At 41.9% G+C, this 12,390-nt stretch overlaps 3 protein-coding genes across 7 annotated transcripts in view; 1 reads left to right on the plus strand and 2 right to left on the minus strand.

Annotated features, from left to right (window-relative positions):
• The window catches only part of LOC117602079 (interleukin-1 receptor accessory protein-like 1-A), a 64,030-nt gene extending 60,468 nt beyond the window's left edge, over positions 1-3,562 (minus strand). For both annotated transcript variants that reach the window (XR_004580877.2, XM_034319602.2), the window contains exon 1: positions 2,582-3,562. Coding sequence is in view for 1 of the 2 variants with exons in the window: in XM_034319602.2 (XP_034175493.1) it covers positions 2,582-2,796 (215 nt within the window). In the remaining variant the exon portion in view is untranslated. The remainder of the gene's footprint in view (positions 1-2,581) is intronic.
• Positions 3,563-8,717: 5,155 nt separating this feature from the next.
• LOC117602081 (uncharacterized) lies at positions 8,718-11,307 on the minus strand. Its single transcript, XM_034319605.2, has 6 exons — positions 11,209-11,307; positions 10,292-10,373; positions 10,046-10,199; positions 9,741-9,932; positions 9,085-9,193; positions 8,718-9,001 (listed from the first exon to the last, which is right to left on the minus strand). The coding sequence occupies exons 2-6, from the start codon at positions 10,368-10,370 to the stop codon at positions 8,804-8,806; spliced, it is 732 nt and encodes a 243-aa protein (XP_034175496.2). The 5' UTR covers positions 10,371-10,373; positions 11,209-11,307; the 3' UTR covers positions 8,718-8,803.
• Positions 10,251-12,390, plus strand: part of LOC117602077 (acetylcholinesterase) — a 34,813-nt gene continuing 32,673 nt past the window's right edge. For all 4 annotated transcript variants that reach the window (XM_034319592.2, XM_034319595.2, XM_034319593.2 and 1 more), the window contains exon 1: positions 10,251-10,393. The gene's annotated coding sequence lies outside the window, so the exon portion shown is untranslated. The remainder of the gene's footprint in view (positions 10,394-12,390) is intronic.

Below are 12,390 nucleotides of genomic sequence, written 5' to 3' on the forward strand. Positions count from 1 at the left end.
GGAACGCAACCGCCTTTTTACAAACTCCAGACGTTAAATATTAAATAGTTCCCGTACGTGTTCCTGGTACTCGAAAGTATAATTTACGCGTTCCACGTGTCCTTTGTTCCGTGCATGAATTCGACCGCTAATAAAAAGCGTCACTGAAATGTTCGCGCATCGACGAGTTCGCCCTTTGTTCTCGTCGACCACCGGTGCCTTGTTCTCGGAATCGTCATCGACGCGATGCACGCCACGCCGGAAGAAAGAGGGCACAAATCGGCCGCGGTGGAATTTAAATAGCGGGGAAAAAAGAGAAAGAAGAAAATAAACGGGAAGTCATCTCGAAAGGTTTTCTCGTCATTCAGGAACAGAGCGTATCGCGATAAGATCGGAATCGGTTAGGAAAACCCGACAGGTAAAGATCCAGGTATGTAGGTAGCTATGGGAATATTTGGAAACTGGTATCGAACGACTGTTTGTGCAAGGTGCAATGCCGCGGCACGCTTGCGAGGTAAAGAAACGGAACGGGCCGATTTGCTCAGGAAACCTAATCGAGTCTATCCGTCTTTTCGAATTAACGACACGACATCGATGGGAGGCCGGTAGAGTCGGACGACCCACGCACGAACATCCGCATAATTTCGTGCGCGTTCATCGCCGACGAGCGGAGCGGCGCGGCGTGCTTTAGATGGACACGCTCGATAGAGACGTAACAGGTGTGGACGGGACGGGACGGGACGAGTTCATGGCACACGTCCGTTACCATGGGACTTTTCGAGAACCCACTTCATTTTTTCTCTTTCTTTTCCCTCTTTTCGTACGAAAAGCGAACGCGTGGAACAAATATACCGTTTGACACCTGAAGAAGCACCGTCGAGGGCGCACAATGGGAACTCGGTAAGGTCCCACTTTGTCCCAAGAATAATAAGGTTCCCGGTGCGGAAGGGATTCGGCAAATCGGCCCCGGTCAGCCCCTTCGAGAACGTTTCTCGGAAACGTTTCTTTGTTGCTTCAGCTCGTGGGCCTCGGTTCAGGGCTCGGTTCTCGCGGCTTACCGAGGGACAGTCGAACCGTCTCAAACTGCGACCCCCTACAGCGATTTCCATCTCGCACTTCGTACCGTGCTTCTAGATTTATCGCGGAATAAACAAGCGTTTCGTGGAAACGCGTTATTACCCGAGCGAACGCCTTCACTCGGTTCGCCCTCCGCTTCACTTCAGCCAGAGCCTTTCTTCCTCGTTTTTACGAATAATCGACCAACAATCGGCTCGTTTGCCACGCTTCGACGACCCTCATTTTTCTCGGAAACCTGTTACACTCTCTGACAGACCGAACACCGTTTCCACAGACAATATAACGCGGGCGCGTCGCGTCGCTACACCTATCGGACCTTCTTACCAGTCGGCATTCTTTTCTTTTACAAGATAACAAAATAATTCGCATGCTCGAAGTCAATTCCATGATAGCAACGAACTATGAAAAACTTAATAATTATAATTGTCGACTATCTATTGCGCTGCGCTTCGTCGTGTACTTCTCATTGTCTCACATTTATGTACCTTCATATTCTGTACTTATGTTTTCCTAATGTAATGTTTTCAGCAATAATGTACTATGTATGTACATACATACACCTTGTACCTTATATGCGCGAAGGTTGTTCCAATTGAGTTTAGGAAGATGTCTATTGAATCACAACGGTTTACAATTTTTTTATTTATTTTACTAAATGGGAATAAACCCTTTAATACAAATTGTTATTAATATTATTATTATTTTGTTAAAATTTGTATTAAAGGGTTTATTCCCATTTAGTAAAATAAATAAAAAAATTCTGAACCGTTGTAATTCAATAGACATCTTCCTAAACTCAATTGGAATTACTAGAAGCAAACTTTGAACCCACTTTCAGCAAGCATTAGTCACTCTCCAACACCTAAATTCCAGCACATACTTTATATCGCACTATTATTTTTCTAGTATTATATCATTACGCTATTATGTACATATTTTGTTTTTCTTTTTTCTCATACTTTTCTGTATATTCTACCAGCTTCGCACAGATCAAACGTGTCCATACAAAACTTATAAAAAGGGCCATGCCCGTATATTCTAATAAATAAATAAATAATAATGTATTTATTATAAGACAGGGAACATTGCACAATGTAAACAAATTCGCGGAATCGGATCATCAAATTGGTTGGAAATCGTGAGTCAGGCGATCGAAATGAAAACAGAAAAAATTCCGGCAGCGAGACTACGCGTTGTCTCTCGCCGACGCGACGTCAAGCTCGAAAATGGAAATAGGCCGTATGGCATGGAGTAACGGAGTAAACGTATTAATTATATACTCGAATCGAGCAGACGCGTCGCGTCGTTTAACCTTCGTTCGTCTTTCGAAACAAATGCACGTTCTAACGCGTATTTTACATCCGACTATGTCTATCTTCCGCCGCTTCCTTCTCCTTTTCTAACTAACGAACCATCTGTTCTTACTCGTCGACTCCGGAATCCGGCAAGGAAAAAAGAAAACGAACGTTTCTTGGACGAGCGAAGGTTACGCTGCGAAACGAGAGAAAAAGAAACTGTCACTCACCATTCGATGCTCCTGTATCCTCGTAGACAGCAATGGAGGGCTTTGAACGCACCGATGTTTCCGTACTCGGTCGTCACCACTTCCTTCGTGAACCTCAAGCCGCCAGGTAGATTGTCGAATTTGTGAATCGAACAATAGTCCTTCAGTTCGTTCGCTCGACAGATCGCAGTCATCACGGACAGAACGATCAGCAGGCTATATTCCGTCGGTGTCATTTTCAATATTCGCGACACGATACCGAAGTAATCACCAAGTTCGATGAGAACGCTTCACAGTCCGCACTTTTCGAACGAAAGAACCGCCATGACCGGATCCACGAGAAGGTTATGTCGCCACGGTTCGCGGCAGCTTTTTCCACGAAAGAGAGAAACGATCTTTCCCTCGCCCGGTCGGCGCTGAGTTAACCTTCAAAGAGGTACACGAAGACTCCCGTTCGAGTACGAACGGGTAAGCTTAACCGATCCACTCTGATATTTGTCGTCAAACAGAAACTCTTCGTCCTGCTTGGGAGTCTGCGTGTTTACTCGGGATTTCAAATACCACTCGTCGCGCTCGTCTTTCTCGTGTCAACCGATAAACCAACCGCTTAACCGTTCAGTCACCTTCCACAAAAGTCATTCTCTTCTCGCGATCTCTCTTCGACGAACTTTGCCACCACTCCGAACGGACGCTAACAGATTTCGAGAAAAATCATAGACGTGTCCGAACGCGTTTTCTCGTTACACCGTTTACGTTACTCGCAAGGCATCGTGGGACTACGGTGTGTTTTCAAAAGCGTCGCGTTGTTGCGTCATCGACCGACACCATCACGATGTTACGGTCGAAAAAGCAATTAAAGTTATCGCGGATGGTTTCTCCGATGAGAAAAATAAGCACCAACAGCTAGGAAAACAGTGATAATAAATTCGTAACTGTACATTCACCAAAAACTGACGTTTCACGTACGCGCGATACAGACAGTACGAAGGTCGGCGGCTTACTGTCGGCCCATCGCTCCGAAAACCTCCGTAGGCCGCCGATTTAAAACGAACCGCCTGTTGCCTCGTGTTCGCTCGGTCGCCCTCGGCCATCTTCGGTCTTTCTCGGCGGGATACCTACACGCCGCGCCGGTACGGTCGCACGAATCTGTGACTTGTCGTTCTCCCGTCAAAGTTATACTTAATCGTCTTCTTTTTCTTCAGTTTTTCTTTTAATTCTTCGTACGTGGTATAAGAGACGACGATTTGCGACTCAAGTGTTACGTTAATATCGAGTACAGTTGTTTGCAAGCTGATGGTGAATAGGAATCGAAATCGATCAACTGTCAAGGAAGGTAAGGGTTATAGAAAATTTTGAGCGTGGCTTTTTCTTACTGTCTGTAATCGGAAAATGGATAATTTAGTTTATTTTCGATAGTTATATATTTATTATTGATTCATAACGGGGAAAGTTGGATTGCATTGAGAATTGGTAAAAGTAACGACGATTAACTTTCAAAACAGAGTAACGGCCAACTATTCTGTACAAACTATACTTACAATTAGAAAAAGAAACATTTCTCTATTTACCGATGACATCGGTATTCTTTTGACATAGCTTATTCTACTTTATGATTTATAAAATTTCAAAATTAACTTGAAACCACGTTCGTCGAGTACGGTTTGAGGTTACAGTTAGTCAGCCATTAATCACGTTGAATTCAAGATGGCGGCTCTTCGAATTTTTGATAGCGCAGTCGTCGTAAAAAGGTAAGTTCAATGATCTTTTATCGATCTCATCGATTTTCTTCGCTGAAACAACTATTTTTAAGAAAAAAGTATGTAGTTGAGAAAACTAAGGGACTAGTTAAACGACGAGTTCTCGCGTGTATTTGTTTTGCTTTTACTCCTCGTTTAAGGGTAAACGATTCGTGCGGCGGTTATGTGTGTTCACGAAGAAAAACAAATAACCAAGGAATATACGTATTTTTCGACATAACATAACGAGATACATACTTGGGAAGATGCATCAACCAAGCCGGCACGTGATCAGAGTAATCAGGATACGTATTCGGTTTCGAAAAAACTTTGATTAAAGCGTACGACGCTTTCTGCGAACTCGATAAACTTCGAATTCATGTACATAAGTGTATATGTATTTAACCACGCCACGAACAGATAACTTTAGCGGATAAGATTCTATTCAAGGCAATCGGACCGTCCGATATTGTTCGTCGAATTCGTTTGTGTCGTGGTTGTTTAAAGTCCTTACAACCTTCTCGATATTTCAACTGTTCGTGACGTTAAATCAATAATGGTAATCGAAGAAAACGACGCGGCGCGTTCCAATAAAAGTTGAAGATAATTTACGATAATGTAGCGAGCAAACTCGGTGTGTCCAGTATCGCCTAAAATTGCTGTTTTTACTCCTCGTTGATCCTCTTGTTCGCTTCATCGTGCTCTATTTCTGCGGCTTAATCTTTATTATCCTCGTTATCGTCTTTACGTTTCTTTTTTTCTTTTTCCCGCTCACATTACCAAACGACTTCTGCACGGTTCGTATTCTCTGTATGTATCGCAACGCCGTACGGTGTCTCATTTTTACTTTCTCTCTTGGCAATGTTGTTTCAGGTTATCAAACTCGATTCCTTGGAAGCCGTACCCGGTGCCGCTCTCATTATCCAGTTTCGAATATTTCTCGGTTACATTGCTCACCGTCCCATGATTTGATCATCGACGAACACAACGACGGATGCTCTTGGTACGTTCACTGTTGGACTCGGTAGGTCGGTCCCGGTCGCTCGCGGCACCGCTGACTTGCATTCTGGGAATTCGAGTATGCGGTCGGTCGTTTCGTGTCGTGTGGCAACGATTATGCCGGATGATGATCGTAGTCAGAGCCATGTTCACGTGTGTACAACCGCCACACATGCGAGAAACTTTTATGCGTGCCGACGATCAATGCACCTCCTTCTCGTAGAACCAGTTTCTTTTCCGCTTATTCCTTTGAAAACGAAGGGCTCGATGGTGTATCACCTTTCCCTTCGAGTATGTAACAGTTTTAACAACGATCATTCGAAAGGATCGATGTACGAGCTTTCCTGCCGATTGTTCGTCGCGTCATCCTTTTCGAATCAATCTGGTTAGATTGATGGATCGTTGGCTCGATCGACACCTCGCTGAACCCGTGTCCGTTTATCTACTCCTCTTGTCAGAAATTGAAATTTCGATAAATATCATCGACGGAACGGTTACGTTTCTTTATTTACAAATCGACGTGTATCGAGCAGTCTACTCGGTCGTTTTGCAGAGAATAATTATCGAGTCACCCCTCGAACCGAGCTTCACAGAACAGTCGTGTTATCAATTAGAGTTCCGAGATCACAGTGTACGTAACGAAATTAATCTTCCCTTAATTAATGGCGTTAAGACGCATTCAGCCGTCGAGGCGGTACGAGTTTCCTGATTAAGACGACGATACGGCGTTCTTAGAAGCGACATCGAAGGAACCGAGAATGGCCAGCGTGACCGGCACGCTTTATTGAAATCTTGTACAATTAAAGCTGGTACAACAAGTGCTGTGCGCCTGGTGTCGACATCGATTCCGAGGGGTCACGATACCGCTCTATTTTATATTTTAACCCGGTTGTAAGCTGGATTTCGTTCCCGTTCCAAACGATACCCCTTAATTGTAAATACAAACCAGTAATTCGCGATAGAATCATAACTTTTAATGGAGTAATTGAAAAGCGAATAGGTACCGTTTGGAAGTGAAATTACACTGGTAATTTGAAATATCAAACCGAAGCCGTAAGATGGTGGTACCCGCATAAACGTTCAACTTTGAACGGTTTAGGAAGAAGCACTGGTTGAGAAATAGTTTTCGTTGCGAAAAATTTGCAACTTTCGAGGAAATTGGTAGGAAGTTTATCGTTACCCTTTTCGCAAGAGGATAATCAGAAAGGACGAGTAGATTGAGTAAGGCAGGTCATGGTAAAGGCGGCGAAGCGTTTTCACGCGTGTTAGAGAAGCGATCGCGAACCTTTGTCCCTCGCGTATATCTCTGTGTCGCGGCACGATATCGACGTTTCAGCGGAAATGAGAAACGCCTGGCGGTATGTTGGCCGTTTTCCTCGTTTTACCGAGAATCCGTAATTACACGGCACACACGCCACTTACAAGCGTTCTCGGTCTCCACATACCGGGTGTCAAGCGGTCGTACCGTCGCGTCGTTGGAAAAAAGAAGCCGCTGTTACGAGATTAGTCCTTAGACGGCTCGGAACGTTTTTACTTTCGTGAGATTCACAGGTGTCCCACGGACGGTAGTCGTTTCGCTTATTCGACCGAGCGGACCGCTGTAATTGTCAGCTGTCCGTTCCGTCGTGTCACCTCGCCATACCTTCCCATCCTTTGTTTATTTCCCGCTCCACTACCCACCCGACCGGTTTCCTTCGAAACATTACAATTTCTTTTCACGACACTTTTCGCCCTACTCAAGCAAAGTTTCGCATTTCATTCTACGCTCCACTTCAGCCTTTGCCGGCCAACTAGTTTTTTTCAACTTTCACAGCGGATCTTTTGAAAAATTAAATAACGTAACTTCAACATTTGACGAATGTTAGAAAACAAATCTTACAAGGGACATTACCCAATCGTCACACGCCGATTTTGATGCCCTTTGAGTATGACATACAACTCAAAAAAATATTGTGTCGCTGAAGGGTTGAAAAAAATGACAAAAATAGATTATTTTTCAAACAAATAAATTTTGTCAAATAGGTTGTTCAAAAACACACAAATTCCATTTTGAATTTTTCGCCTACACCTAATAGTTTCTGAGATATTCAAGAAAGTATGTTTTGCAACCCCAACTTTGGGGGCTATTTTCACCCCTTCAGCCTGGACGATTGCCGATAAAAAAAAAATACGTGTCAAATATTTTTTTGAGTTCTATATCATATTCAAAGGGCATCAAAATCGGCGTGTGTCGATTGGGTAATGTCCCTTATTAGAACCCCGTAAAGAATCGATCGGTAGCCGAACGGTCAAAGAAAAGGGCCAAGAGTCGAGAATTATTACCGTGCGAATGTTGCGTGTGCTCGTACGCGATATTAGGAGCATCCATATCCGAGTACGTAAAACACGGCCTCGTCGTGATAGCGTAGCGTTACGTTAATCGCATTACATCAGCTCGTTTCTAGGAAAAATTGTGGTGGAACGGTGTACGGAGAAGCAGTCGCGAAACGAACGAATCGCGCGTTTAACCGTGAGAAGACGTTCCCGCGTTGACCTCGTTTCTATTTTTTTTTTTTTTTCTTATTCAACTTGCCAAACTCGATTAAACCACTGGCAAATCTAACCGAGCGAAAATGCTTTGAGCAAAGAGGTCGGACCTTTCTAAGGGAAATTCGATATTGAAGATCCGAGATTTATCGGTCGCATACGAAACGTGTTTATCGAACGGACACTTGTTGCTCTAGTCAGATATCGACAATTTATAGATAGCAGAAATTTTCGTTGGAATTTTAAACGAAACATAACTTCCAACCGCTGACGGGAAGTTTTACTAGGTCGAAAAGAAATTTATCGTTGCTCCGTTTCCTTGAGCCTTGAATTTATCTTTCTCGGTGCATCGGTTTCTCGTCGATTTTCCGGCTAATTACGTTGGCTAAAAGTGCAGCCCGGATTAAAGGGATTTTACGTGAATTAATCGAGGAAAGCAACGAGCCAATGAAACAATCGAACCGATATCGTAGACAAGGAAATCTACCCCGTTTTTTCTTTACCTTTTTAACCGACTTCGATAAGGAGGAGGTTACTCAATTCGATGATTATGTTTCTCTTTTTTTTTCTTTTTTTTCTGTGTGTGTTCACCGATTACTCCGAGATGGATGGACCAATCGGAACGAAACGTTTTGCATCTTGTAGGGTGTCTTCCAATTGGTCCCATTAAAAAAAAATTTTTCATTTTTTCATTGTTATTGCAAAATACAGGAAGTTTTTAATCTCAGGTTGAAATGTATTTAGTATACTATTTAACGAGTAAATAGATTTTATTAATAGCTGTTGGATATTTGTATAAATGAGGTAGAAATTATTTCATATTTTTTAGTGCATTTCGAAGTCGATTGTATTTTTTGTTAAAAATTATTTTATTAAAGATCGATTAGGTACACAGCTGAAAACAGAAAATTAAATCTTTATTTTAAAATCGCGTTACAATCGAGAAACAGAAGCCTAGAAGAGCTAATTCATTAATTGCCAATTAAGCTTTAATCATATTCAAGAAATCGTTGAGTGTAAAGTGCTGAAGATACTTGTTCAACATATCGGTAACTACTCGATTACTGATACGAGACACTTCCTTCTGATGATCTTCGATCCATTTGGGCATCGAGTTGGTTATTTTGATTGTTGCCAACATGGATTTCTCCTCGTTATCGTATAATCCGGTGATTTTGAACTGTGTGCATTTGAAAACAGCAAACATGTCAATCGAATCGATTTTGGGTCTGTTACGTTCGAAAAATTACCAACAATACTTACAGCAAATTTGTTTAAATGAACTTGGGACGACAGAGTCGATACGGCCATTTTTCCATTCTTTACAGCCAGTTTCGTGTTCACCGTCACTTGAAGATCTCTGATGACGATTCTAAAAATGAAATGAAAACGATTCTGAAGCTAGCACGGGTTGATAAATCGATGAGAAATCGCGTTACAGAGACCTAGGGAAGGAATCGACGATACTGGCTCTTGGTAACACTGTTTTACTAACGCCAGAGAGCTACAGAACCGACTGTGAACGCGTTTCGAATCGTATACCCTGTGCCAAGGATAGCACGTTTCAACAGCTGATGCAGAGATGCTGTTGCATGCTCGTATCCCGCTTTGTTTCAGGAATTTAAATAACTTGCCGATTAATTTTCAAAGTTCAGCCACGGTGGTCCCATAGGACCAGCGCTTGTCTTTTTCATTTGGGTTATGGTGGTCATCGGTGACTACCACTAAGAAAAATGTCCTATTGGCAAGATTGTACCGTTATTTTAATATATTTCGCAGTTCTTTGCCATTATAAAATGTTTAATATGAAATTTCTGGCCCACTGGTGCAAGTTCAAAAATTCGCGTGGCAGCGAAAGGGTTAATACGAAATAATTTACAGCGAACTGATTGCAGAAAGAGGACGAAACGGAAGCTTACCCAACGGCTCCTTTCCCCCAGAGAGGAGTATTATCGGCGGTTTTTCCTGTTACGCTGTAATTAGCGGCGATCGAGATTTGATCCCATAGAAGACTGACGTCGGCTGTGAGTTTGCTCGATGAAAAATCAGCCTTCTTTACATGATAATTGGACATACCAGCTCCGCGGACATTCGTCAATTTTCCTTTCACTCTGTTTACGAGAAATCCAAGGTAAGTCGATTTACGATTCAATTTAATTATCTTTCACAACGATATTACTCGAATGCATTTCGGTAATTAAAAAGAATCTAAAAGCGTACTGACGTGATAAGCTCATTGTTGTTTATGCTCATTTGACTTTGTGTGAAAGGATCGAGCTTCGGGACGCCGGTTTTCGAATCACCGGTTTGCATGGTGTGCTTGAATCTCTGGAGGAATCCTGCCATTTCATTGGCATACACCTCCATCTCGATGGGTACTTGAAGAGAGAAAAAAAGAAATGAACGTTCCCTTATGATTCTAGAGCTTGATATCAACACGATGGAAGATGAAGAGCTAGAACATGCTTACGATCCATGTCGACCGTGTCGGGCACGAATGCCTGACAGGAGATCAACGTAATAGCCAGTATCACCACGGAGAAGTACATTTTCTGAAAATGAAAAGGGATAGGTAAATTTTGTTGATTACACTACTGTACGCGATCGATCGACCCACTTTGACAACAAATGTTTATCGCCGAGTTTCGCGATACAGCACAAACATATCCGAAATCGCAATACGATCAATCGTGGCTAATTCTAGTTGCTGTTCAATCTCCAATTTATTGTTTGCTAATCGCATGTCGAACCGGTTCAACATCTGCTGCGTATCTCGCTCGGCACATGCGGGGGGTAGATCTCCCAAATTATTATTATTATTTATTATACGGGCATTTGCCCATTCATACATATACATAAATATACATGAATATAGAACTCGCTTCAGTTCTTTACTGAAATAATGTGCTGAGTTTAGTCTTGGTGCCGGTGGTAGTGTCATTAAAGATGTCTAAAGAAGATTGGTAAGAACTTACGACAGCACATGATAGAGCACTTATTAACATTTAAAGATATACGATTGCAATTGCACCAAGGTTCTAAGCTGTGTATGTTAAATGGATTTTCACCAACAATTTTCGTAATCCGCTTTTTTGGACTGTTAGCAATATGTCAGTCGACTGTCTGGAAATTTCGATTTACAATATCAGTGATTCTTATTTCGTAAAACGTTACAACGTGTCTCGCGGTTAATTGTGTGGAAACAGGCAGACCGAGATTGCTTTTGGCAACTTTTAGCCAGTCGAGCTGTAGTTGAAGCCTATCACAATGTTGTGAAATAAAAATTTGAAAAAACGAACCATAAAGATCCTATCACCTGCCACGATTGATCGAATAACTATTCAAAATTGTCGAGCTTCTAAGAATTGAAAAATGAAAAGTACTCACGATTTCGAACGAGAAACGCAATTACGATATTCCTTCGAACACTGTCTCTCGTTCGTGAATCGTCTCTTATATACTAGAACAGCTATCGTTCATCTGAATGGTAAGATTCTGTTATCTGTAGCAACTTATTGATCGTGTTTGATCGTGGAACCAACGAGACGAAAAATCAGTAAACAGGTACTCGAAATTACGTCGTTCTCTTTTGCACTCTTTAACGAGATAATAACTAATAACTACACGAACAGTAAGTGTACACACAAGTGTACACGAGCAATAGTAGCAGAGATGCTAGAGTATGTGTGTCATGCATCGCATTTGTGTTGATGAACAGTGTTTAAGGGGTTACGCCTAGTTGGGATCGGGTAATTTTCGTAAAAGACCCAAATAAACTCCTAATCGAAATGCAATTTTATTCGCAATGGAATCTGCAATTTATCGTTTATTAAGTAAGGAAAAATCTTTTGATATTTACAAAGTTATAAGATTTAAAACACTTGATGCTCTTTATTAAACGGGTAACGGTCGATTAAGCATCCTTAGAGCTGCGGTGAACCGTTCGGTAAAGCGTTTCAACGTATGTCTTGTGGTTAATTGCGCGAAAACAAACAGACCGGGATTGTTTTTGGCAGCTTTCAGCCGGTAGAGTTGTAGCAAGTGTTTAAATTACCGTTCTATTGTACCGAAGGTATTGTACCTTCTCTGTTCTCTGAATAAATCGTGTCCGCGTTACCAGTGGACTCGAATCCTTTGAATTCTACGAAACGTAAAATTCAAAAGACGAATTTCAAAAATTTTATTACTAGTCACGATCAATCGATTACGCAACGTTCGAAGACAGCGGAATTTTCTGAGCTTTTCCATTATGATAGGATGGATATCTTTCAGGTCGATTCTAAGATGTTTTCTGGGAAACGAGTTATCGAACATGTTCGGTGAGTTATCATCCGCATCCAGTGTGAAAGTCAATTAACGAACACTCGTAATTATCTTACTCTGTAAGCTCTATAGGAGGAGGGTGATAATAACGAGTGTTGCCGTCGTCGATGACCGACGCGACGCGACGTTACGAATTTAATTCTTACCGCTTCGTTGGCGCTTTTATGCATTCAGCTATTTAACCTCTATTTATATCGATACAAAGTAAATAATTAACCGTTTTTTTTTATTTCTACAACCATCATC

This window comes from Osmia lignaria, chromosome 13 (genome assembly GCF_051020975.1).
Source record: "Osmia lignaria lignaria isolate PbOS001 chromosome 13, iyOsmLign1, whole genome shotgun sequence".
In the NCBI taxonomy this organism is placed as follows: domain Eukaryota; kingdom Metazoa; phylum Arthropoda; class Insecta; order Hymenoptera; family Megachilidae; genus Osmia; species Osmia lignaria.

Bases quoted from the DNA above. Each gene is read 5' to 3' on its own strand.
- LOC117602081 (XM_034319605.2), bottom strand. From the start codon at position 10,370: ATGTACTTCTCCGTGGTGATACTGGCTATTACGTTGATCTCCTGTCAG. The intron at 9,194-9,740 runs GTAAGCTTCCGT...TTTCATTTTTAG, and splicing joins TGGGGGAAAGGAGCCGTTGG to AATCGTCATCAGAGATCTTC. The intron at 9,002-9,084 runs GTAAGTATTGTT...AAATGCACACAG, and splicing joins TTCATTTAAACAAATTTGCT to TTCAAAATCACCGGATTATA.